We start from the raw sequence: 27,697 nt of genomic DNA on the forward strand, positions 1-27,697 counted from the left end.
CAGTGAAGAAAGCTAATGGTATGTTGACCTTCATTGCAAGAGGATTTGAGTTTGGGTGCAAGGTGGTCCTACTGCATTTGTGCAGGGCCCTGGTGAGACCACAACTGGAGTATTGTGAGCACTTGTGGTCTCCTAATTTGAGGACGGACATTATTGCTATTGAGGGAGTGCAGCGTAGGTTCACCAGATTAATTACCAGGATGGCGGGACTGACACATGATGAAAGAATGAGTCGACTGGGCTTGTATTCACTGGAATTTAGAAGGATGAGAGGGAATCTCATAGAATCATATAAAATTCTTAAAGGATTGGACAGGCTAGATGCAGGAAAAATGTTTCCGATGTTGGGGGAGTCCAGAACCAGAGGTCACAGTTTAAGAATTTTTGGTAGGCAATTTAGGACTGAGATGAGGAAAAACGTCTTCGCCCAGAGAGTTGTGAATCTGTGGAATTCTCTGCCATAGAAGGCAGTGGAGGCCAATTCACTGGATGTTTTCAAGAGAGAGTTAGATTTAGCCCTTGGGGCTAACGGAATCAAGGGATAGGGGGGAAAGCAGGAACGGGGTACTGATTTTAGATGATCAGCCATGATCATATGGAATGGCGATACTGGCTCGAAGGGCCAAATGGCCTACTTCTGCACCTTGTTTTCCCTATGTTTCTGTACATCTCATTTCAAGGAGAAATTACATTTTCTGCTAATAACTCCTGTATGTCCATATTACTGCTTTTCAAGAAATTGCCAAGAAGTTAACCCTTGCTCTGGAAGGTTAGATTGCATGGGATCCAAGGAGAGATAGCTGAATGGATAGAAAATTGGCTTCATGGAAGTAGTGGAAGGTTGCTTCTTGGACTGGAGGCCTGTGACGTGTGGTGTGCCTCAGGGTTCAGTGCTGGGCACGTTACTGTTTGTCATCTACATCAATGATTTGGATGAGAACATACAGGGCAAGATTAACAAGTTTGCTGATGATACAAAAGTTGGTGGTTTTGCAGATAGTGAAGATGGTTGTGAAAAATTGCAGCAGGATCTGGATCGATTGGCCGGGTGGGCGGAGGAATGGTTGATGGAATTTGATACTGAGAAATGTGAGATGTTGCATTTTGGGATGTGGAACAAGGGCAGGACCTACACAGTAAAGTCTCTAGGGAGTGTTGTAGAGCAGAGGGATCCATGAGTATAGGTGCACGGTTCCTTGATGGTCGAGTCGCAGGTAGTACGGGTGGTCGAAAAGACTTTTGGCATATTGGCCTTCATCAGCCAGAGTATTGAGTATAGATGTTGGGGGGGTCATGTTGCATTTGTATGAGACATTGGTGAGATCGCATTTAGAGTATTGTGTTCAGTTCTGGGCACCGTGTTATAGGAAAGATGATGTCAAGCTGGAGAGGATGCAGAGAATATTTACAAGGATGTTGCCAGGACTTGAGTATCTGAGCTATAGAGAGATGTTAAATAGGCTGGGACTTTATTCCTTGGAGCACAAGAGGATGAGGGGTGATCTTATTGAGGTGTATAAGCTCATGAGAGGAATAGATTGGGTAGATGCACACAGCCTCTTGCCCAGAATAGATGAATCGAGAACCAGAGGACATAGGTTTAAGGTGAAGGGGAAAACATTTAAGGGATCTGAGGGATAACTTTCTCACACAAAGGATGATGGGTCTATGGAACAAGCTGCCCGAGGAGGTAGTTGAGGCAGGGACTATCCCAACATTTAAGAAACAGTTAGACAGGTACATGAATCGGACAGGTTTGAAGGGATATGGACCAAATATGGGCAGGTTGGACTAGTGTAGCTGGGACATGTTGGCAGGTGTGGGCAAGTTGGGCCAAAGGGTCTGTTTCCACACTGTATTTCTCTCATACTTAAATTAGTTCAACAGAGTTGATCTGAAAACCTTGATTATCAAGATTCATTCCACCCTGGCCAACCTAATGGGTTTGCCTTTTCAGTGTTTCAGATAAAAGGACGTACCTATATAAAGGAGATGAGGAGGAATTTCTTTAGTCAGAGGGTGATGAATCTGTGGAATTCATTGCCACTGATGGCTATGGAGATTGTGGTTGTGTATTTTTAAAGCGGAGATTGACCTATCCTTCATTAAACTTTACTTTAGACTTCTGGGATACAACGTGGAAACAGGCCCTTCGGCCCACCGACCGTGCCAACCAGCACTCGCCCCGCACACTAACACTATCCTGCACACCAGTGACAAATTTACAATTTTACCGAAGCCAATTAACCTACAAACCTGCACATCTTTGGAGTGTCGGAGGAAACTGGAGTACCAAGTGAAAACCCACATGGTCACAGGGGGAACGTACGAACTCCATACAGACAGCACCGGTGGTCCGGATCGAACCCGGATGACCAGCTCTGTGAGGCAGTACGCTGTGTCACTGTGCCTCCCTGTTTGTAAGGGCATCAAAGGTTATTGGGATTAGGCAGGAGAATGGGGTTGAGAGGGAAAGATAGATCAGCCATGATTGAATGGTGGTGTAGACTCAATGGGCTGAATGGCCTAATTCTGATCCTATGACTTATGACTATCGTGTCTAACCAGCCACTTGTTGTTGTTGCCTTCCAGAATCAGTTTCCCGGTACAGATTTCTCAGTTGGCCCTTGAATCGATGCTAAGTGTCAGTCTGTATGGCGTTCCCAATCCAACAGCAGCTGGATCCCCCGACTCTAACAAGCAAAGGAAAGGGCCAGAGTATCTCGGCCGAGTGTCTATGCCTCTCTTCAACTTTAATCGGTAATTATTTATTTTATTTTTCATCTTCTCACTACAATGTGACAGAAGGATGAGCAAGGAACTCATTGAAACCTATCAAATAATGAAAGGCCTGGATAGACTGGATGTGGTGAGGATGTTTGTACTAGTGGGAGAGACTAGAATCAGTGGAGACCGCCTCAGAATAAAAGGCCTTACCTTTAGAATGGGGATGAGAAGGAATTTATTTAGCCAGTGGATGGTGGATCTGTGGAATTAATTGCCACAGATGTCTGGAGGCTAACTCATTGGGTATTTTGAATGCAGAGATTGATAGGTTCGTGATTAGGAAGGGCATTGTGCCTATCTAGAAACCCTGTTACATGCCACTATCATATCTGCCTCCACCACCACACATCTTTAAACGTGGCACCTCGCACCTTAAAGCTATGCCCTCAGATTTTTGCCATTTCTACCCTGGGGAAAAAAGTTCTGACTGTCTACCCTATCTGCGCATCTCATCATTTTATTCAGATTCAGATTCAATTTTAATTGTCAGTGTACAGTACAGAGACAACGAAATGCATTTAGCATCTCCCTGGAAGAGCGACATAGCAAATGATTTGAATAAATAATAATAAGTGATAATAAGTGTCCGGGTGGTGGGGGGGTGATTGGCAGTCACCGAGTTACAGCTACATTATAGACATCTCTCGGGTCTCCCTTCGACCTCCATTCCTGAGAAAACAATCTCAAGCATGTCCAAGCTCTCCTTATAGTTTATCCACCTTCATCAAAAAGCAAAGGGGAATGCAATCATTTGTTAAATTTTATTTTAAGTTGTGTCAAATGAGAGTTTTTCAATACAAATATTTTGAATGTTTTGTGGCAATAAAAAAAAAAAGACACCAAGTGTAGAAGTAATGCAGCGGGTCAGGCTGAAGAAGGGTCCCGAATCGAAACGTCACCTATCTATGTCCTCCAGTGATGCTGCGTGACTCGCCGAGTTAGTGTAGCACTGTGTCTTATTTTGACAACCAGCATCTGCAGTTCCTTGCATCTATCCTGTTTTAGTTTTTTCAAATGTACTTTTTAACTGTTTTTAGAACATGGAAAAATAGCTAAGGGCTTTCTGACCAGATGTGATCTCAGGCCATTAGCGTGATTTTTCTGCCCAACATAGTCATTGTGCTTGTAGACAACAACCACACCTCCGAGTCTCCAGTTTATTATTGTCACGTGGACCCAGGTACCGTGTGAAGCTTTGTGTTGCATGCGATCAGTCAGAGAAAAGACTATAAGACTATACACGATTACAATCAAACCATCAAAGCAAATTAGTACAAGATAAAGTCCAGTAGTCCAATTAAAGATAGTTCAAAGGTCTCCAATTAGGTAGATGGAAGGTCAAGACCACTTTCTCGTTGGTGAGAGGACAGTTCAGTTGCCTGAGAAGGGGATAAGGTTTAGTGAGGTGGATGTTGGCTGAGGACCACTCCTTAGTTGGCGATAGGATTATTCATTTGCCTGATAACAGCTGGGAAGAAACTGTCCCTGAATCTGGATGTATGTGTTTTCAAACTTCCATGCCTCTTGCGTGATGGGAGAGGGGAGAGGAGGGAGTGACCGGGGTGAGACTGGTCCTTGATTATGCTGGTGGCCTTGCTGAGGTAGCGTGAAGTAGAGATGGAGTCAGTGGAAGGGAGGTTGGTTTGTGTGATGATCTGGGCTGTGTCCACAACTCTGAAATTTCTTGCGGTCTTGGATGAGGCAGTTTCCAAACTATGATGGTGCGTCCCAATAAAATGCTTTCTGCAGCGCGTCAGTCGAAGTTGGTGAGAGTTGTTGGGGTGATGCTGAACTTCCTAAGCCTTCTAAAGAAGTTGAGGCGTTGGCGGGCTTTCTTGGCGTTTGCTTTGAATGTCCATGTCTTTGATGAATGTGTTTTGCTTGCTAGTGTGTTGACGAGCGGAAGGAAGTTACTCAGTCTCTGGACGTTGGACTCAGGGAACCCGAGTGCAGGGACCACACACAGAAAGGGGAGTTCGATGGGGAGAGTGGTGTTACAGGTGAATATTATTCTCTCCTGGAGAAAGTTAATCTAACTAGTGTTCTCTCCTGATTATTTCTCCTCTGTTGAATTTCCTTTGGGAATCTAGGGTGCCACAGTGGCACAGCGGTAGAGCTACGACGCCAGAGACCCGGGTTCGATCATGACTGCATGGGGATTTTCCGGGTGCTCCTCCCACATCCCAAAGACGTGCGGCTTTGTCGGTTATTTGGCCCTCTGTAAATTGCCCCTAGTGTGTGGGGAGTGGATGAGAAAGTGGAATAGCATGGAACCAGTGCAAATGGGATGGTCGGTGGGCTGAATGTCCTATTTCCATGATGGGGGAACACTAAACACATGTGGGGGAAGAGAGCTCTTTTTTAGCAAAGCGATTTAATTAGTTGTACGTGCACAAAACATGGATTTGATGGGCTGAAGGGCCTGTTCCCATGCTGTATCCCTAAACTAACCCAAGCCTTTTTGCTTTTGTCATTGAAAGAAAAAAATTGACTGCAACTGCAGACTGTAATTTCCTCCGTGCATCATTATGTGCTGCCTGAACTCTCTGTATATTTTGCCTGGTTTATAGCAGGTGACAAGGCAGCAGACTAACCTGTACTTTTAACGTAGGTGGATTTTCCATCCTTTGCGTTTGATATTGTATACCATCCTCCAGAGTGCAGCCGGATGGTGGAGCTGGGCTTTGAAACACTAGATCAAGCCTTCCAGCAGCAGCTTCTTGACGTGTTTGCTAAAGACTCGACATTTGAGTAAGTTCTTCCTGTGGACACCTCGCTGTTATATTTGATTTTGCTGTGTGTGTGCCAATGTGTTTAAAGTTCAGCTGATAAACTTTAGACATTACTTTAGCGATACAGTGCGGAAACAGGCCCATTGGCCCACCGAGTCCGCGCTGACCAGCGATCACCCCTGACACTAACGCTATCCTACACACGAGGGACAATTTCACAATTTATACCAAAGCCAGTTAACCTACAAACCTGAAGGAAGGAACTACAGATGCTGGTTTACACCGAAGATCGATACAAAGTGCTGAAATAACACAGCGGGTCAGGCAGCATCTCTGGAGAAAAGTCTGGAGAACAGTCTGTAGAAGGGTTTCGACCTGAAACGTCACCTATTCCTTTTCTCCAGAGATGCTGCCTGACCTGCTGTTAATTGACAAACCTGCGATGGGGGAAGAAACTGAAGCACCCGGGGAAAACCCATGTGGTCACAGGGAGAACGTACAAACTCCGTACAGACAGCAACAGTATTTGGCATCGAACCCGGGTCTGTGGCACTGAAAGGCAGCAACTCTACCGCTGCACCACTGAGCTGCCCATAGATTTAAATCATTCATTTTTTTAAATAACAAACTGCAAAGTTTCTGAGATTTACCAGTTTTGCATTTGCCTCACAATCACAAAGGTGTTGCTTTTAACTTTGACCCTGAACAGATTATTTGCGCATCTGAAAGGCGGAGTGTCAGGGTGACACAGCACTCCGTCAACACACAGCAATGTGTTTGACACTCCAGGCATTTGTTGGTGAAAACAACATATCATTTAACCAAACACACCACAATGTCTCGAGTTCAGTTCCCAATCTGCTGAGTCAGTCAGTCTGAACTGAATTGTTTGCACAACAAGGTCTGCCTCCTAAGCAGTATGGAAATATAAGTGGAGTCGGGGTCAAGTCACTCGACAATTTTCCACATCCCAGCAAGCTGCTCTTAGCGGAGATGCGTATCAATTTATTTCCTTCCTTCCTCTCTGCTAGTGATGCCATCGCATTTAGGATGTTGGTAGACCTTTCAACTAACTGTGTAGCTGCATCTTGAAGGTCAATCCTGTTCTTTACTGCCACCATATCAGATCATTACAAAGAGTCATATAGCACAGAAACAGGCCCGACTTGCCTTGGCCGTCCAACATGCCCCATCTACACTCTTCATACCTGCCCATGTTTGGCCTCCATCCTCCTAAACCTTTCCTATATGTGGAGTGGTACAGCTGGTAGAGTTGCTGCCTCACAGCGCCAGAGACACGGGTTTGATCCTGACTACGGGTGGTTGTGCGGAATTTGTCCCTTCTCCCTGTGACCACGTAGGTTTTCTCCGGGTGCACCGGTTTCCTCCCACATTCCAAAGATGTGCAGGCTTGCAGGTTAATTAGCTTCTGTAAATCAAGCGAGAGCTAGATAGGGCTCTTAAAAATAGCGGTCAGGGGATATGGGAAGAAGGCAGGAACGGGATACTGATTGGGGATGATCAGCCATGATCACATTGAATGGCGGTGCTGGCTCGAAGGGCCAAATGGCCTGCTCCTGCACCTATTGTCTATTGTCTAAATTGTCCCCTGGTGTGTAGGATAGAACTCGTGTACGGGAATGGCTGGTCGGCGCAGACTTGGTGGGCCAAAGGCCAGTTTCCATGCTGTATCTTTTAAAAACAAAATTACCAGAAGACGGTAAGGCAACATGCTTGCACCATCTGAGAATATAGCAGTAATCATTTCGTGGAGAAAATTGTTCATCCTCTATATTAAACACTGATGAATGATAGACACAACGTGCTGGAGTAACTCAGTGGGACAGGCAGCATCTCTGGTGAAGAAGGATGGGAGATGTTTTGGGTCGGGACCCTTCTTCAGACTGATAGAAATAAAATCGAGGAGGCCCAGGACAGAGAGATGTGTATGGGAAGGGGATGAATGATTGATTGTTTTAACAAGCATTTGTGTTTGTCGGCAGACTGTCCAAGGCAGATAAGGAGCTCCTGTGGGATAAGAGGCAGTACTGCTTTTCCCACGTCACCAGCCTGCCCAAGTTATTGGCTAGTGTACCAAGTTGGGACTGGGATGCTCTCCCAGAGATCTACGCGCTTCTCCATCAATGGACTCCACTGCCTCCCATCTCTGCTCTCGAGCTGCTGGATTCAAGGTAAGATTCCTGATCAACATCTGCATTGTTTCTCAATATACTATTAAATAGCAATCAAAATTCTATTTTGATTTCTCTGACCTGCTGCTAGTGAATGTTGACTAGCAAATCCAGTTTTTGGTAGGAAAACAGGACTGGTCTTCTGCAGTCAAAAGTCTTACAACTGAAGTATTCTTTCAGTGCGTAAAAATGAGAAACTGCAGAAGCTGGTTTATGAAAAATAAGACATCAAATGCTGGAGTAACGCATTGGGTCAGGCAATATCTCAGGAGAGCATGGATAGGTGACGTTTCACAGAGTGCTGGAGTAACTCATTGGCTCAGGCAATATCTCGGGAGAGCATGAATAGGTGACGTTTCACAGAGTGCTGGAGTAACTCATTGGCTCAGGCAATATCTCGGGAGAACATGGATAGGTGACGTTTCAGGCCCAAACCCTCCTTCAAATGGATTGGAGAACTTCTTGAAGTTGGGTACACGCCCAACTCTTTCCAACTTTCTCCCCACCAAACTAGTCAGTCTGAAGAAAGGTCCTGACCCAAAATGTTGTCTATCCATGTTTGCCAGAGTTGCTGCCTGAGCCGCTGAGTTACTCCAGCACTTTGTGTCTTTTTTAATCGCTCGGGGATCTATTCTCTGATCAGTGTTGATGTTTTGTTGAATATGACAAGTCTGATGTAAACCCCCCTCATATTTTCAGTGATCAATATTTCACCAGGGGGCGCAGCGGGTGGAACTGCTGCCTCTCAGTGCCAGAGACCCGGTTTAATCCTGACCTTGAGTGCTGTCTGTGTGTGGAGTTTGCATGTTCTCTCTCTGACCACAGGGGTTTCCTCCCACATTCCAAAGACTTGCAGATTCATTGTCCTCTAAATTGCCCCCAATGTATAGAGAGTGGATGAGAAAATTGAATAACATAGAACTGGTATGAACAGGTGATCAGTGATCGGCATCGACTCAGTGGGCCGAATGGCCTGTTTCTCTGCTGTATCTTTTAAACTAAACTCTCTTCCTAACTCATGGAAAGATAAACCCAGACTATACGCTCCTATTTTAAATGGTAATTGCCATACCTTGTCATCTAATATAGCAGAAGGTTTGTTAACCCTTGTCACATGTATGGGTACAGTGAAAAGATTTGCATGCTATCCAATCACATCAGATAAATAGCATGCAGATACAATCAGTTCAAACTCCAGTACAATAGGTAGAGCAAAAGGGAAGATACAGAGTGCAGAATATAGTTCGCAGCATTGTAGCACATCAGTTCCAGAGACAAAGGCCAATGGGGTAGAGGTGAATCGGAGAGTATCCTAGCTTATGGAAGGACTGTTCAGAAATCTGATAACAGGGGGGAAGAAGCTGTTCCTGAGTCTGGTGGTGCGCGCTTTCAAGCTTCTGTATCTTCTGCCGGACGGGAGCGGGGAGAAGAGGAATGACCGGGGTGGGACAAGGCTTTGATTATGTGGACTGCTTTCCCAAGGCAGTGTGAAGTGTACATGGAGTTGATGGTGGGGAGTCTGGTCTGTGTGATGAACTGGGCAACATCCACAATATTTTTCTTGGAATCAAATGGGATGAATAAATAAAACAAATGCATTCAATCCTAAAATGATGTGCAATTGGTTTCCAGAACTAACATTTATTAGGTATTTAAAATAACAAAGTTAGCAGTAGGTACACCAAAGTGCATTGCGCCAAGGATTTAGGATCTCATTTATGTTGATGAAAGCTGACGATGAACAAATCTAATTTACACAAGTTTTATGACTGAGATTTTGAGTCTTTGTGCTCTCCTGGTATATCTTGATTCACAGTTTTTAATAGAGGTGTAACATGCACCAGTACTCCCTTTTTTCCTTCCAAATACACAGCCAAGCGAATAAATTGGTGGCACGCAGCGATCGAGTTGCTGCCTTACAGCGCTGGAGACCCGGCTTAGATCCCGACTATGGGTGCCGTCTGTACGGAGTTTGTACGCTCTCCCCGTGGGTTTTCTCCAAGATCTTCAGTTTCCTCCCACACTCCAAAGCCGTACAGGTTTGTAGGTTAATTGGCTTGGTATAAATATAAATTGTCCCTAGTCTGTGCAGGACATGTGCGGGAGTCGCTGGCCGGTGCGGACCAGGTGGGCTGAAGGGCCTGTTTCCGCTCTGTATCTCTAAACTAAACTAAATTATCAGACTACCCATGTTCTCCAGAGATGGTGCCTGACCCGCTGAGTTACTCCAGCACTTTGTGTATTTTTTGTGAACCAGTGTCTACAGTTCCTTGTTCTTCTTGCTTGGTGTTCTTGAAGCCACAATATCGCCCTTTATCCTAAGTGCAGCCATCCTTCATTACTCATTGGGCAAAGTTTAAAGGAGATGTGTGGGGCAGGTTTTTTTTTTACACAGAGGATGATGGATGGCTGGAACACGCTGCCAGGGGTGGTGGTGGAGGCAGATACAACAGTGGGGTTTCAGAGGTTTTACAGAGGCACGGAATTTCCGGGATTGGAGGGATGTGGATCAAATGCAGGCAAATGAGATTACTTCAATTTGACATCATGTTCAGCAGACATGGTGGGCCGAAGGGCCTGTTCCTGTGCTGTACTGTTCTATGTATAGATTGTGTATGTTTCATGCAAACTGCAAATTTGAAGAATTTAATTATTGTAGATTGTATTGTATATTATTATTGAAGAATTGTAAATTATTTGAATCTTGCAGCATGGACACAGACCATTCGGCCCATCAGGTCTGTGCTAATCCCCAATCACCTATTTACACTAGCTTTGCACTATTGCCAATTCATTTCTCCTTGCCCTTCTATGGAATAGGTGAACTAAAGGCTCTAGCATAGTTTAAAGTAGCAGGCTTGCAGCATTTGGTCATGATGTTTGTTTTAGATTTGCAGACAAGGAGGTGCGAGAGACAGCGGTGAACTGGATCGACCAAATGACTGATGGCGAACTGCTTGACTACCTGCCCCAGTTTGTCGAGGTGTGTCATTTACTGATTCACAGTCTCAAACAATTCAACAATTTCACATTGAATGACGTTATGATACAAATCAGATCGGGGTTTATCAAAACTGAAACGCTCAGTATTGGTAAAGACATGAGCCCTTAATTAAAGATGGGGTAAGGCAGTGGCGCAGGATAGAGTTGCTGCCTTGCAGTGCCAGAGACGAGGGTTCGATACTGACTATGGGTGCAGTTTGTACGTTAATTGGCTTTTCTCCAGGCGCTCGAGTTTCTTCACATATTCCAAACGTGCAGGTTTGTACGTTAATTGGCTTTGGTTAAAATTGTAAATTGTCCATTATGTGTAGGATGGTGCTCGTGTACAGGGATCGCTGGACTCAGTGGGCCGAAGAGCCTGTTTCTGTGCTGTATTTCTAAAGTGAGCCCTTGACTGAGTGCGACCCCCTGATTAAATTTTCTCATGAGGAACATATGATTTACAAAGTATAATTTTAAAAACATCATTGTTCACCAGAAGCATTAACATTTTCTGCAGATGATACCAGACCTATTGAGCATTTCAAATGCAACATTTGCAGTTTAAATTTTGGATTTCCATAACTGTTTTTTTCCCCTTGAAAATAAATACTCCTGTATATATTTCTAGCAATGCGATATTGGGCGAAATGAAAGCTGAAAAATATTCAGCACTGAGTGAATATATTTCTGAGACAAATTTGGATTCGGTGTCTTCCTGCTATTCACAGAGGGCCTCAGTTTTGTTTTGGCCAAGGTCGTGTGATTTACTTTGTCGCTGTTTTACTTCCAGGCTGTGAAGCACGAGTGTTACTTGGACAATGCCTTGGTGAAATTCCTCTTATCTCGAGCTCTGGGGAATATCTGTGTGGCTCACCACTTATACTGGTGAGAAGATAACTTTTAACCTCAGACATTGTGTGCATAATAAATGTTGCTTTCTCCTCTGACTTACTTGGAAAGAGTGTGCTTTGTGGTAGTAGGGTATTTTAGTTTAATTTACAGATAGCCTCTTTCATTCTTGCTCAATTGCAAATTACCCCTGTATTACTTAACTGCTATCAGTGATTGCCTTGTACAGATGTTTTGCTCTCCTTAAATAAAAATATCTGTCCAATTATTGTTCGTTGTAATGGATTGGACTGAATATCATTGTACAGCTGGTAGAGTCGCTAGTTCTCTGGGCCAGAGACCTGGGTTCCAGCCTGTTCTCAGGGCTGTTTCTCATGTGGAGTTTGGGTCAAAGGGCCTGTTTCCGTGCTGTATGACTATGACCAAGATTAAAAAGACAACTGAAGGATAAGAAAATAGTCTGTACAGTAAACCATGTCAATTAACTTTGAGAATAGGCTATTCTCTCTAGCTGCCAGAGTTGCTACCTCAAAGCACCCGAGTTCTAGGTTCAAGACTGACCTCGGGTGCAGACTGTGTGGAGTTTGCACGTTTTCCCTATGACCGTGTAGCTTTTTTTAGAGATACAGCGCGGACACAGGGTGAGTCCGCACCGACCAGCGATCCCCACACATTATAGACAATAGGTGCAGGAGTAGGCCATTCAGCCCTTCGAGCCAGCACCGCCATTCAATGTGATCATGGCTGACCATCCCTAATCAGTACCCCGTTCCTGCCCTCTCCCCATATCCCCTGACTCCGCTATTTTTAAGAGATTTTATGAACACATTAACATTATCCTGCACACACTCGGGACAATTTACACTTGTACCAAGCCAGTTTACCTGCAAACCTGCACGCCTTTGGAGTGTGGGAGGGAACCGAATATCTCGGAGAAAACCTTTCCTTCTGGTGCTCCGGTTTCCTCCCACATCCCAAAGACGTGTGGGGTTTGTAGGTTAATTGCCCTTTGTCGAATTGCCCCTAGTGGGTAGGGAATGGATGAGAAAATGGGATAACATAGAACTAGGTTGGCATGGACTTGGTGGGCTGAAAGGCCTGTTTCCATGCTATATCTCTAATTTAAACTAAACTAAACGGATGCTACCACTGTAGCTGGGTCACACTGAATGCTCCCAAGAGGTGATGTCCCTAACGATATATCTGAGAGTTAAATCCTAGCAATTACATGGATCACTAAATCCCAATGCATGAAATTCTATTTTCTTCATTGCCAAGAATATTTGGGCCATTGTTATGGCATGTGTACCTTGACTAATTTGAAGCATGTCATACAATAAATATAACCGGCTGAGAGGTACGTGATAGCAGGCATGGTGCTGAAAGCCTAACATTTAGATGAAGATTTTAATTACCCCTCTGAATGCAGTACTCTTGTTTCTTCCCCAAAGATGTGGAGGTTTATCGGTTAATTGGCCTCTGGAAATTGCCCCTGGTGTGTAGGGAGTGGATGTGAAATTGGAATAACATAAAAATGACTGCAGATGCTGATTTATACCAAAGATAAACACAAAGTGCTGGATAAACTCAGCGGGTCAGGCAGCATCTCTGGAGTGAATGAATATGAGACCCTTTGGGGGTCAGGCCCCTCCTTCAGACTGAGAAAAGGTCACCTATCCATGTTGTCCAGAGATGCTGCCTGACCTGAGTTACTCCAGCATTGTGTCTGTCTGTAGAGCTCGTGTGAACAGGTGATCGAAGGTCAGCATGGACATGGTGGGCCGAAGGGCCTGTTTCCATGCTGTTATCTCTACAACTAAAACTAAGGCAGTCCAGCACCTCAAATTTCTCAGAAGGCAAAGTGACAAGAGCACAGTGGGAGTACGGTTTCACCAACTGGGCTCCACGTCCTGGACAATTCTCACCACGAAACCAAGCAAAAATAGCATGTCCACTTCCCAATCCACATCCACAACTCTCTGCCAATCCCACTACAATCTTTGCAAATTCAGTGCCAGTGCCAGTTTTTAAATATCCAAGTTTTGCAGTCAATCAGTTTGGTTACCATAGCAATGTCTTTGCACACACAATCCTTCACTGTACTATTTTTAGTTTCTAGAAAACTTTTCTCTGTCAAGATGTCTGTGCAACATTTATTTCAAGGTGCATACCAATTATTGAAGCTTAATATGCGTACAATTATTTAGGATGAGGTTTATTATTGTTATATGTGCTGAGGTACAGTGAAATGCTTTGTTTACATGCTTTCAATCAGATCAGATAATACTTTACGTAAATACAATCGTGAAACTCCACTACAATAAGTAGAACAAAGGGGAAGATACAGAGTGCAGAATATAGTTCTCAGCATTGTAGCGCATCAGTTCCAGAGACAAAATCCAATGTCCACAATGGGGTAGAGGTGAATCGGACAGTGCCCTAGCTTATGGAAGGACTGTTCAGAAGCCCGATAACAGGGGAAGAAGCTGTTCCTGAGTCTGGTGGTGCACGCTTTCAAGCTTCTCGTCCCATTGTTTATGAATGTTTGCACTCTTAAATGCTAGATGCCTCTCTTCTCCCCTCTCCCATTGTGTATCATTATGTGCAGTGCCCACTCTGTGATATTTCTTCACAAATTAATGTTGCCTTCCACATTAATTTACAGATACAGCAGGGAGACATAGAAAAATAGGTGCAGGAGTAGGCCATTCGGCCCTTCGAGCCATTCAATATGATCATGGCTGATCATTTAAAATCAGTACCCTTTTCCTGCTTTTCTCCCATATCCCTTGATTCCTTCAGCCCTAGGTGCTAAATCTAGCTCTCTCTTGAAAACATCCAGTGAATTGGCCTCCACTGCCTTCTGTGGCAGAGAATTCCACAGATTCACAACTCTGGTTAAGAAGTTTTTCCACCTCAAATTCACCAAATTCCAGTGAATACAAGCCCAGTATTCGACCCATATGTCTGTCCCGCCATCCCGGGAATTAATCTTGTAAACCTATGCTGCACTCCCTCAATAGCTATAATGTCCTTCCTCAAAATAGGAGACCAAAATTGCACACGATACTCCAGGAGTGGTCTCACCAGGGCCCTGTACAACTGTAGTTGGACCTCCTTGTTCCCAAACTCAACTCCTCTCGCAATGAAGGCCAACATGCCATTAGCTTTCTTCACTGCCTGCTGTACCTGCATGCTTGCTTTCAATGACTGATGTACAAGCACACCCAGATCTCGTTGCACCTCCCCTTTTCCTAATCGGACACCATTCAGATAATAATCTGCTTTCCTGTTTTTCCCACCAAAGTGGATATCCTCACATTTATCCACATTATACTGCATTTGCCATGCATCTGCCCACTTGCCCAACCTGCCCAAGTCACCCTGCATTCTCATAGCATCCTCATCGCAGCTCACTCTACCACCCAACTTTGTGTCCTCTGCGAACTTGGAGATGTTACATTTAATTCCCTCGTCTAAATTGTTAATATATATTGTAAATGACTGGAGTCCCAGCACCAAACCTTGCGGCACCCCACTAGTCACTGCCTGCCATTCTGAAAAGGACCCGTTTATTCTTACTCTTTGCTTCCTGCCTGCAACCAGTTCTCTATCCATGTCGAGACCTTACCATGTGCCCTAATTTTGCACACTAATCTCTTGTATGGGACCTTGTCAAAGGCTTTTTGAAAGCCCAGATACACCACATCCATTCTACTTGTTACATCCTCAAAAAATTCCAATAGATCAATCAAACATGATTTCCTCTTCATAAATCCATGCTGACTGACCGATCCTGTCACTGCTTTCCAAATGCGCAGCTATAACATCTTTAATAATCGACTCCAGCATCTTCCCCCCCTGCCGATGTAAGGCTAACTGGTGTATAATTGCCCGTTTTCCTCCCCCTCCTTTCTTAAATAGTGGAGTTACATTGGCTACAGAACTGTCGAGAAAACATTGGAAAACGATCACCATCCACGATTTGTTGGGCTACTTTGCATATTCTGGGATGCAGACCATCAGGCGTGGGGATTTATCTGCCTTCAGTCCCAACAGTTTACCTAACACCATTTCCTGACTAATGTGGATTCCCTTCAAGTTCTCCCTCCCACTAGATCCTTTGTCCCCGAGTATTTCTGGGATATTGTTTGTGTCTTCCTTACTGAAGACGGAGCCAAAGTACTTGTTTAACTGTTCTGCCATTTCTTTGTTTCGCATTATAAATTCACCTGTCTCTGATTGTAAGGAACCTGCATTTATCTTCACTATCTTTACATATCTAAAGAAACCTTTACAGACAGTTTTCCCTGCACGCGTTCTTTCATGCTCTTTTTTCCCCCTTTTAATACCCCTTTGTCCTCCTGAGTTCAAATTTTCTCCCCGTCCTCTGGTTTGCTGCTTCCTCTGGCCAATTTATGTGCCTCGTCCTTTATGTGCCTCGTTAGCCGCAGTTGTGCCGCCTTCCCCGTCTTTTTTCGGCAGACATGGATGAACAATTTTTGTAGTTCATCCATGCGGTCTTTAAATCGTTGCCATTGCATCTCCACCATCAACCCTTTAAGTATAATTTGCCAGTCTTATCCTAGCCAATTCCCGTCTCATACCTTAAAAGTCTCCTTTCTTTAAGTTCAGGACCCCAGTCTCTCCATCCTAATGCAGAATTCCACCATATTATGGTCACTGTTGCCCAAGGGGCTTTGCACAACAAGATCACTCATTAATCCTTCCTCATTACACAATACCCAGTCTAGGATGGCCTATTCTCTAGTCGGTTCTTCTGCATATTGGTTTAACAGGCCCATTGGCCCTCCAAGTCCACACCAATCACCCGTTCACACTAGTGTTCAAAAGGGAACTGCAGATGCTGGAATATCGAAGGTACACAAAATTGCTGGGGAAACTCAGCGGGTGCAGCAGCATCTATGGAGCGAAGGAAATAGGCGACGTTTCGGGCCGAAACCCTTCTTCAGACTCTGAAGAAGGGTTTCGGCCCGAAACGTCGCCTATTTCCTTCGCTCCATAGATGCTGCTGCACCCGCTGAGTTTCCCCAGCAATTTTGTGTACCACCCGTTCACACTAGTTCTGTTATCCCACTTTCACACTCAGGCCAATTTTAAAGAGGGCCAATTAACCTTCAAACCCGCGCGCCTTTGGGATTTGGGAGGAAACCGGAACACCCGGATAAAACTCGCGTTATGACAGAGAGAACGCGCAAACTCCACACAGACACCGGAGGTTGAGCATTGCTGTATGTTGCTGATTCTTCAACTGTGCTCTAACCTCACAGGCTGCTGAACAACGCGCTCCATGAGGCGTATTTTGGGGTGCGTTACGAGCTGCTGCTGGGTGCACTGCTCTGCGTGTGTGGCCTGGGCTTGAGGCAGGAGCTGGAGAGGCAGAGCAGGCTGGTGCGCAAGCTGGGAGTGGTTGCAGAGAAGGTTCGGCAAGCGAATGGATCAGCGAGGCAGGTACGGCCTTCGCACAAACACAGCAACTAAAGTATGCAACGCGCTACATGTCTCTGCAGGTTTCCCCACTGTACTCATCGACAAAGGTTCTTGTACACAGGAGCTGTAATATGCAACAGCATTCCTCGTAGGTCCATTGTGTATTTAAAGCGGACACTTTTTCTTTCCCTCTCCAGCCCCACACCCAGAAAAGGATGACTCTTATGTATCTACAAGTTCATAGGAGGAGAATTAGGCTATTCGGTCCATCAAGTCTACTCCACCATTCAATCATGGTTGATCTATCTCTCCCTCTCAACCCCATTCTCCTGCCTTCTCCCTGTAAACCCTGACACCCATACTAATGAAGAACCTGTCAATCTCTTTAAAAATGCCCAATGACTTGGCCTCCACCACCGTCTGTGGCAATGAATTCCACTGATTCATCACTATCTGACTAAAGAAATTCCTCATCTCCATTCAAAAGGTGCTTATTTTTAGTCTGAGGCTGTGCCCTCTGGTCCTGGACTTTCCCCACTAGTGGAAACATCCTCTCTGCATCCACTCTATCCAGGCCTTTCACTATTTGGTAGGTTTCAATGAGGTCCCCCGCCTCATCCTTCTACAATCCAGCGAGTACAGGCCGAGTGCAGTCATACACTCATCTACGTTAACCCTATCATCCCCTCGATCATTCTGTATTCTCGAGAATATCATTCTATATTCTCATGAATATACAATCGCAGGATATTATTCATTCAAAGATCATTACTCTCGTGTGCCTCAGGTATTGCCACAGACGGCCTTGGAGGCAAGCCATCGGGTATATTTAAAGCCAAGATTGATAGATTCTTGATTAGGGAGTCAAAGGTTACGGGGAGAAGGGGTTGAGAGGGGAAAATAGATCAGCCATGATTGTATGGTGGATTAAACTCAATGGGCTGAATGGCATAATTCTGCTCCTATGACGTCTGGTCACATCCCAGCATGTCATCTGTGAGCGCTATTACAAGTACTTTTGCAAAAGTGAAATATTAAGTTGCTTCATAGAAAAGCAGAACGGTACAGCGCAGCAACAGGCCCTTCGGCCCACCATGTCCGTGCTGAACATGATGCCGTTAAATTAATCTGAGTTGTTGCACTTTAGGTGGTCAAATGGAAGGGGAAAGTATAAAGTTATGGCAAGATCCTTAATAGCATTGATGTTCAGAGGGGCCTTGGGTCCAAGTGAATAGATCCTTGTAAGCGGTCACACAAGTTGACAGAAGGACTGGGGGGGGGGGGGGGGGGATATTGATCACGTGTTCAGTACTGACATGGTGATCCATTTCCCTCCATTCCCTGCATATCCAAAAAAAATAAAACTTTTGTTATTTTTCTTAAAAGGCTGTCCTTCAGGAGAGCTTGGACCGTGTACAGACGTTCTTCAAAAACAAGTGTCGTTTACCCCTCAATCCAAGCCTGGTGGCGAAGGAATTAAACATGAAGGTATGTCCATCCTCACCAAACTAACTTCATTGTTTTATGTTGGAGACACAAGGAACTACAGATGGTGGTTTACAAAACAAGATGTGAGGTGCTGGAGTAATTTAGCGGGTCAGGCAGCATCTCTGGAGAACATGGACAGGTCATATTTTGGATTTGGACCCTTCCGACTGATTGTCGTGGGGGTGGGCGGAGGGAGAAAGCTGGAAAAGTGGTGGGGGCAGGACCAAGCCTGGCAAGTGATACACTAGGTGGAATTGTGCATCACAATCATACACCAGCTGCCCTGTTAATTGAATGCATCCGTAAATACAAGTAAAACACTAAGTGCTGGAAGAATGATGGCAGCCTGACTTCCTGAGTTTCTCCAGCACTTTGTGTTTTATTCAAGATTTCAGCATCTGCGGTTCCTTGTGTCTCCGTCTTTAAATACAAGTTTGACAGTGATGGAAGTGGATGGGGCGTCATAGATATTGAACATGGCTACATCGGGGAGCCTGATCATTGCTTAGCCTGGACTACGTTTTACACTTGCCCCCTCTCCCATCCTCCTGCAAGACAACTGCATTGGCAACTAGTGTAGTCAGTCCCTCTTTGGCACTGTCTGATACCTTATACCATGGTGCTATTGAATACTTCAGTTGTGGGCACTGTGCCAAGTCCAGAAGCAGACCTGCTGATCAATGTGCCTTTCTAACTTCTCAAATGAAATGCAGAAGTCAAGAAAGCATTGACCCATGTGGACTTGCCATTTCTCAAATCTACCAACCAGATATCTGAATGATCCATTTGTTAGCGTTGACCATTTCAGTTCTGGTTCCCCAGAGCTTGTACGTACCACATCACAGTTTATCGTTCCTGCAACTTTCCCATATCCCTGTCCCAAAAATTCCTCCGCCCCCTCCATATATCTCATCTCATCATCTCCTCAACATTCTTTAGCTCGTGGGATGTTGTATTTGTTTTGCAAAGTGCTCTCCTACCCTGGTCTCTTTCTCCCTGCGGGCAGAAGGTACAGTGGCTTGAAGCATGCACCACCAGACTCAGGAACAGCCTCTTCCCCTCTGTCATCAGGCTTCTGAACAGTCCTTCCTTAAGGTAGGGAGGGCACTGTCTGATTCACCTCTACCTCATTGTGGGCATTGTCCCTGGAATTATGCGCTACAATGCTGAGAACTATATTCTGCACTCTGTATCTTCCCCTTTGATTCTACTTATTGTACTTGAGTTTGACTTGATTGTGTCTCTGTTTAGTTTTCTCTATTTGGATGTCATGCAAAACCAAGCTTTCCACTGTTTAGTTTATTGTCACGTGTAACGAGGTGCAGTGAAAAGCTTTTTGTTGCGTGTCATCCAGTCAGAGGAAAGATAATACATGATTACAATCGTGCCGTCCACAGTTTACAGATACAGGTTAAAGAGAATAATATACATTGCAAGATAAAGTCCAGTCGCAGATAGTTAGAGCATCTCAAATGAGGTAGATAGAAGCTCAGGACTGCTCTCTAGTCGTTGATGGGATGGTTCAGTTGCCTGATAACAGCTTTTCACTGTACCTAGGTACATATGATAATAATAAACCTCCCTCCTTTTCTATCTGTAGGCTTGCTCCTTCTTCAACTCCAATGCTGTTCCACTGAAGTTAACGCTGGTCAATGCCGACCCACTGGGAGATGAAATCAATGTCATGTTCAAGGTAAGTTAGTGTTTGCAGTTGGACCTATCCCAGGTGCAGTAGCACAGCTGTGGATCTGCTGCTTCACAACACCAGACAGCTGTTTAGATCCTGACAATAGGTGCAGGAGTAGGCCATTCGGCCCTTCGAGCCAGCACCGCCATTCAATGTGATCATGGCTCATCATCCACAATCAGTACCCCGCTCCTGCCTTCTCCCCATATCCATTGACTCCGCTATCTTTAAGAGTTCTATCGAACACTCTCTTGAAAGCATCCAGAGGAACGGCCTCCACTGCCCTCTGAGGCAGAGAATTCCACAGATACACAACTCTCTGTGTGAAAAAGTATTTCCTCATCTCCGTTCTAAATGGCTTACCCCTTATTCTTAAACTGTGGCCCTTGATTCTGGTCTCCCCCAACATTGTGAACATGTTTCCTGCCTCTAGCGTCTCTAAACCCTTAATAGGTACTCTGGTACCGTCTGAGTAAAACTTGCTCGTTCTCCCTGTGACTGCGTGGGTTTCCTCCGGGTGCTCCGGTTTCCTCCCAGGTCCTAAATGTGTGCGGGTTCTTTGGTTAATTGGCCTTCTGTAAATTGCCCCTGGTGTGTGGCAAGTTGACAGTGGATGAGAGAGTGGGATAACATAGAACCAGTGTGAATGGGTAGTCAATGGCTAGCGTGGAGCCGATGGGCTGAAGCAAGTTTCCATGCAGTGTCTCTAAAGTAAACTATTTAAATTGTGAGTGGAAGACAGTGAAGAAATCGGACTGCCAAGTCAGCTGAAGCGAATACATCAGTGGACTCTAAACACCATCTGCTGGAGTAACTCAGCGGGTCAGGCAGCATCTCTGAAGGACGTGGAGAGGTGACGTTTCAGGTTAGTCTGAACAAGGCTCCCAACCTGAATCGTCACCTTTCCATGTTCTCTCGAGATGCTGCCTGACCCCTTAGGTTTCTCCAGCACCTTGTTTTTTATTTGTAAACCATCATCCGCAGTTCCTTATGTGTAAACCAAACTACATGTGGAAATATTTCAGTCTTGATGCTTGAACTGGAGTCGTAGAACAGTACAGAAAGGGACAGGCCCTTCGGCCCACAATATCCATGCAGAACAATGTCCAATCCTGGTTATCAACTTAGTCACAAACCAGCTTCCCTGTTAATGCAGTCCATTGGGAAAAACAGATTTGCACTGTTCATGTTTCTACTTGCACAAGGTTGGGGAAGATATGCGTCAAGACATGTTGGCACTGCAGATGATCAAAATCATGGACAAAATCTGGCTGCAGGAAGGACTGGACATGCGCATGGTCATCTTCAAGTGTATCTCCACGGGCAAGGATAGAGGTATGTTATATTTGACTGTGTGTTATTCTTGGGGAACAATGGAATTCTTACTTGCTGCAGCATAACTGGCCTGTAAACTCAATACATCGGCAAAATATATAATAAACATAAATTCAATAAATTAATAAACCTGATAGTAGTGCAAAAAATCCAAAGTGCTTGGTGCAACCATAGACTATAGTTCATAGTTGAAGTTTTCAAATGTTCATAGGTTTCTGGAGCAGAATTAGGCCATCAAGTCTACTCCACCATTCAATCACGGCTAATCTATCTTTCCCTCTCAACCCCATTCTTCTGCCTTCTCCCCATAACCTCTGACAATCTCCAATCTTCACTTTAAAACATCCATTGACGACCTCCACAGCCATCTGTGGCAGTGAATTCATGAATGAATTGCCGAATGCTCTCTGAGTATTTTTGCAACCAGAGAGGCTTGTATACAAACTGAGATGCTTCCTATCCTGTTCAAGTCAAGACTGAGAGGGAGGAGATGTGCTGGGTTTAGGGATTGTTTCTCATGCAATCTTGACTCCCCTCTGCAGGAATGGTTGAACTTGTACCCTCTTCAGAAACTCTTCGGAAAATCCAAGTTGAGTATGGAGTCACTGGCTCCTTCAAGGATAAACCATTGGCTGATTGGCTTCGGAAATACAACCCCACAGAAGAGGAATATGAGAAGGTGAGGTGCTGATGGGGTGGTGGGGAGGGAGAGGGTTGGGGGAGGGGGGAGGTTCCACCTGCTGTATTTTATTTCAGATTGGTTTAGTACCTGGAATCATCACAGGGCGTTTCTCAGTCAAAGATGATTTATTTCTGATGAGCCAATCTTCTTTTACCCAGTGGGTGGTGGGTGCCCGGAACATGCAGCCACGGGTTGTGAAGGCAGGTACAATAGTGGTGTTTAAGAGACTTTTGGATAGGCACATGGATGGAACCCGAGTCACTGGCGCTGTGAGGTAGCGGCTCTACCTGCTGTGCCAGGTTATCAATTCCGAGAATTATTTAAGGCAGAAAGAAAGAACTGCAGATGCTGATAAAGACACAAAGTGCTGGAGTAACTCAGCAGGTCAGGCAGCATCTCTGGAGAACGTAGATAGGTGACGTTTCGGGTCGGGACCCTTCTTCAGACTCCCAGCGAGAGGAGGAGAACCTCTTAGAAACATAGGAAATAGATGCAGGAGGCCATTCGGCCCTTCGAGCCAGCACCGCCATTCATTGTGATCAAGGCTGATCGTCCCCAATCAATAACCCGTGCCTGCCTTCTCCCCATGCCTGCCTTCAGAGTAAGCACACGTTGAGGAGATTTTGCTTGGAGAGGGGAGCAGATGTTATTCAGTGGTGTTATTGACACGTTTCAATGAGTGCTGTCTGATTGCTCAACCCGTAGGCGTCAGAGAACTTCATCTACTCGTGCGCAGGATGCTGCGTGGCCACCTATGTCCTGGGCATCTGTGACCGTCACAATGACAACATTATGTTGCGCTCCAGTGGCCACATGTTCCACATTGACTTTGGCAAATTCCTCGGACATGCACAGATGTTCGGAAGCTTCAAAAGGTACATTTCCTCTTCATTCCAATCCATTCAATATCTTTAGACCAGACTTTTCCCATTCACTCCGAGCTGCTCTCCCTTCTTTTACTCCTTGTAATATTAAAGTAATTCAAAACTGTTGTTAATTTATAATTGCGGTGGCTACCCATTGACTCTGCTTTGTATCAGCACCAGATAAAGGAATATTTATTTGTATAGCCTCACAGTTGTTACCTACTAGAGTAAGCAATTGCATGTCAATGTTAAAGGCCACTCATGGTTAAAGTAGCAGCTGTATTTTTGAGAAACAATGGTCAGTCAGATTACTGCAGGGAGGTTATATGGAAACAGTTTTTTCCCTGTAAACCAAGGCAGCTTTTTTTCTGCATGTCAATTTCCAAAATAACTTGTAAGTACTTCTCTTGTTCCCAATCAAAATCATGTTCCAGAATTATCTGTACTGGTTCTTTTAAATTTTGATATAAGCAGTAGGGTGAAACAGAGTGGCTGCTTATTTTGCATGGAATCTAGAAGCAGAGGACAGGTTTAAGGTGGGAGGGGAAAGATTTAATAGGAACCTGAGGGGCAACTTTTTCACACTGAGGGTGGTGGGTATATGCAACGAGCTGCCAGAGAAGGTAGTTGATGCAGCATTTATAAAATCATTTGGATAGGTACCTGGAGAGGAGAGGCTTAGAGGATTATGGGCCAAACACTGGCAGGTGGGACTAGTGTCGATGGGACATCTTGGTCGGCATGAGCAAGTTGGGCCAAAGGGCCTGTTTCTGTGCTTTATGAGTCTATTTTAGCTTACCTTATTATTGTTACGTGTACCGAGGTACAGTGAAAAGCTTTTTGTTGTGTTCTATCCATGCAGCTAAAAGACTGATTACAATTAAACTGTCCACTGTGTACAGATACAGGATAAAGGGAATAACGTTTAGTGCAAGTTAGTCTGATTTAAAGTTAGTCTGAGGGTCAGGTCGATAGGAGGTCAGGACTGCTCTCTAGTTGTTGGTAGGATGGTTTAGTTGCCTGATAACAGCTGGGAAGAAACTGTCCCTGAATCTGGAGGTGTGCGTTTGTACATTTCTGTACCTCTTGCCTGATGGGAGAGAGGAGAAGAGGGAGCGGCCAGGGAGTGACTTGTTGCTGGCTTTGCCGAAGCAGTGTGGTGTAGATGGTGTCAGTGGAAGGGAGGTTGGTTTGCGGTCTAACATGGTCTTGTTTCTCCGTCAGAGACCGCGCTCCGTTCGTGCTGACCTCGGACATGGCGTACGTGATCAACGGGGGGGAGAAGCCCACCAGCCGGTTCCAATTGTTTGTGGACTTGTGCTGTCAGTCATACAACCTCATCCGCAAGCACGCCAACCACTTCCTCAACCTCCTCTCACTGGTAACGCACTCTCCCCATCATTGTGTTTGTCTGTCTGTCACGGCTGAGGTAGCACCTCGGTAAAATAACAACATGGGGAACCGCAGGTGCTGCAATCCTGAGCAAAACACCAAGTGCTGGATTAACTCAGCGAGTCAGGCAGTGCCTCCGGAGGGAATGGACAGACGATGTTTCAGGTTGGGGACCCTCCGTCAGATTAGGTGGAATAGAGCAGCCATCTCGGGTTCAGCAAATGAGAAGAAATGCTGGAAGAACATTGTTTTTAACAGCTCACTGAGATTCATAGAATGATGAGGCATGGGAACAGGCCCTTTGGCCCAACTTGTCTCTGTTTGAATGGGAGCAGAATATCAACATGCATGAGGAAACAAGGTGTATCAAATACGACACAAAGTGCTGGAGTAACTCAGCGGGTCAGGCCGCATCTCTGGAGATCATGGATAGGCGATTCTCCAGAGATGCTGCCTGACCCGCTGAGTTCCTTCAGCACTTTGTGTCGTACTCTAAACTCTACCTCATTCAGTTATTCCGTACTGCACTTTGTTTCTTTCTGTTGCACTATTTTAGATTTATTCAGCATTGATTTTGTATCAACAGTTGCATTGATCATTACCCAGTACTGTCTATTCTGAGGTTCTTTCATGAGATTTCACTAGAAGTGGGAAGATTCAAGTTTTGAGAAATGCATTATCTTGTGAATATCTGCAGAAGTTTCGGTTTTACTAAAAGTTTATTCTGTTTACCATGACATCACTGCAGTAACTGGAAGTTATATTTTTAAGGAACAAAACAGTACCACGTTACTTATTTAAAAAAATAGCAAACTCTGTTTTTCTTTATATTTATGTACTGCTACACATAGAACTTGGAACAGCACCGCACAGGAACAGGCCCACAATGTCCATGCTGAACATGATGCTGAGTTAAACTGATCTCATCTGCCTGTACATATTCCTCCATTCCCTGCACTGACTCCACCAACACCCCTGACAGTGGGTTCTAGGCCTTCACCAACTTCGGTGTAAAAATAAATCTTGCCCTGCACATCTCCTTTAAACCTTTGCCCCTTTCTGAGTATAGAAGTTGGGAGGTCATGTTGCAGTTGTATAAAACATTGAAGGGGCCGAATTTAGAATATTGTATTCAGTTCTGGGCACCATGTTATGGGAAAGATGTTGTCAAGCTGGAAATGGTACAGAGAAGATTTACGAGATGTTGCCAGGACTAGAGGGTCTGAGCTATAGGGGGAGGTTGAGTTGGCTGGGACTCTATTCCCTGGAGCACAAGAGGATGTGGGGTGATCTTATAGAGGTGTATAAAATCATGAGAGGAATAGATCAGGTTGATGCACAGAGTCTCTTCCCCAGAGTAGGGGAATCGAGGACTAGAGGACATAGGTTTAAGGTGAAGGGGGAAAGATTTAATAGGAATCTGAGGGGTAACCTTTTTCACACAAAGGGTGGTGAGTGTATGGAACAAACTGAAACAGTTGGACAGGTACATAGATAGGACAGGTTTGGAGGGACGTGGGCAGGTAGGACTCGTGTAGCTGGAACATGTTGGCCAGTGTGGAGAAGCTGAGCTTAAGGGCCTGTTTCTACACTGTATCACTCTATGAAGGGCCTGATTCCACACTGTATAACTCTGTGACTCTATGAAGGGCCTGATTCCACACTGTATAACTCTGTGACTCTATGACAATACAATACAATACGGTTTTATTCGTCACATTGCACATAAAGTGCAAATGAAATGAATTTGAAGTACTGTTTCTACACCATATCACTCTGACTCTATGAAGGGCCTGTTTCCACACTGTATCACCCCATGACCCTATGACTATGACTCTCACCTTATAGCTATGCCTTGTGTTGGATATTTCCACCTTGGGAAGAAGGTTCTGGCTGTCTCCCCTATCTACACCAAACCTTTCTCTATTCATTTTTATTTTACTTTTGTGATTTCATACTTTAAATACCCACTTCCATATTAATAACTTAATACATGATGTAGTGAGTGCTTCCACTGAAACATTATGAGAATTGTAATAAGATGGACACAACTTGCTGGAGCAACTCAGTGGGTCAGGCAGCATCTCTGTGGGAATAAGGATGGATGACGTTTTGGGTTGGAACCCTTCTTCAGACTAAAAGTAGAGGTGGGGGCACAGGAGGTAGGAAAAGGCCCTTATTTTTTTTTTAAAAAGAGGAATTGTAATCATTTGTAAGTAGAACATTGTTTTCTTCTTCCTGAATTTAATTTATTGTCACATGTACTGAGGTACAGTGGAAAGCTTTTGTTGCTTGCAAATCAATCAGCAAAAGATCATACATGATTACAATTGAGCCATCCACAGTGTACAGGTACAGGATGAAGAGAATAGTCTGATCAAAGATAGTCCGAGGGTCTCCAATGAGGTAGGTAGTATCTCAACTCTCTAGTTGTTGGTAGCATGGTTCAATTGCTTGATCACAGCTGGGAAGAAACTGTTCCCGAGGTGTGCGTTTTCACACTTTTTTACCTCTTGCCTGATGGGAGATGGGAGAAGAGGGAGTGGCCGGGGTGAGACTGACTGGTCCTTGATTCTGCTGCTGGCCTTGCCGAGGCAGCGTGAAGCGTAGATGGAGTCAGTGGAAAGGAGGTTGGTTTGTGTGATGGTTGTCTGCTGGTGTTTATCATCCATTAACTGTGACTTTTACTTCCAGATGCTGTCTTCTGGATTACCAGAGCTCACCAACATACAGGATTTAAAGTATGTCCAAGACGCCCTGCAGCCCCAGACCACTGATGCCGAAGCCACGATTTTTTTCACCAGGTGAAGAAGTGAATCCACACACTCTCAAAACTCAAAACAGTAGGAGTCTGCAGTGACCGTACTGGCCACAGTTCAAGTTCAAGATTATCCCCCTATAACCATATAACCATATAACAATTACAGCACGGAAACAGGCCATCTCGACCCCTCTAGTCCGTGCCGAACACATAATCTCCCCTAGTCCCATATACCTGCGCTCAGACCATAACCCTCCATTCCTTTCCCATCCATATAACTATCCAATTTATTTTTAAATGATAAAAACGAACCTGCCTCCACCACCTTCACTGGAAGCTCATTCCACACAGCTACCACTCTCTGAGTAAAGAAGTTCCCCCTCATGTTACCCCTAAACTTCAGTCCCTTAATTCTCAAGTCATGTCCCCTTGTTTGAATCTTCCCTACTCTCAGTGGGAAAAGCTTTTCCACGTCAACTCTGTCTATCCC

At 44.9% G+C, this 27,697-nt stretch overlaps 1 protein-coding gene across 3 annotated transcripts in view; it reads left to right on the plus strand.

Annotated features, from left to right (window-relative positions):
• The window catches only part of pik3c2a (phosphatidylinositol-4-phosphate 3-kinase catalytic subunit type 2 alpha), a 169,340-nt gene that overhangs the window by 125,277 nt on the left and 16,366 nt on the right, over positions 1-27,697 (plus strand). For all 3 annotated transcript variants that reach the window (XM_033038477.1, XM_033038475.1, XM_033038476.1), the window contains exons 14-27: positions 2,593-2,760; positions 4,676-4,787; positions 5,399-5,538; positions 7,523-7,711; positions 10,601-10,694; positions 11,487-11,581; positions 16,837-17,017; positions 18,383-18,484; positions 20,085-20,177; positions 21,377-21,506; positions 22,049-22,185; positions 22,894-23,063; positions 24,279-24,435; positions 27,141-27,250. In XM_033038477.1, the coding sequence (XP_032894368.1) occupies positions 2,593-2,760; positions 4,676-4,787; positions 5,399-5,538; positions 7,523-7,711; positions 10,601-10,694; positions 11,487-11,581; positions 16,837-17,017; positions 18,383-18,484; positions 20,085-20,177; positions 21,377-21,506; positions 22,049-22,185; positions 22,894-23,063; positions 24,279-24,435; positions 27,141-27,250 (1,878 nt within the window). The remainder of the gene's footprint in view (positions 1-2,592; positions 2,761-4,675; positions 4,788-5,398; positions 5,539-7,522; positions 7,712-10,600; positions 10,695-11,486; positions 11,582-16,836; positions 17,018-18,382; positions 18,485-20,084; positions 20,178-21,376; positions 21,507-22,048; positions 22,186-22,893; positions 23,064-24,278; positions 24,436-27,140; positions 27,251-27,697) is intronic.

Source organism: Amblyraja radiata, chromosome 20 (assembly GCF_010909765.2).
Source record: "Amblyraja radiata isolate CabotCenter1 chromosome 20, sAmbRad1.1.pri, whole genome shotgun sequence".
Classification (NCBI taxonomy): Eukaryota; Metazoa; Chordata; class Chondrichthyes; order Rajiformes; family Rajidae; genus Amblyraja; species Amblyraja radiata.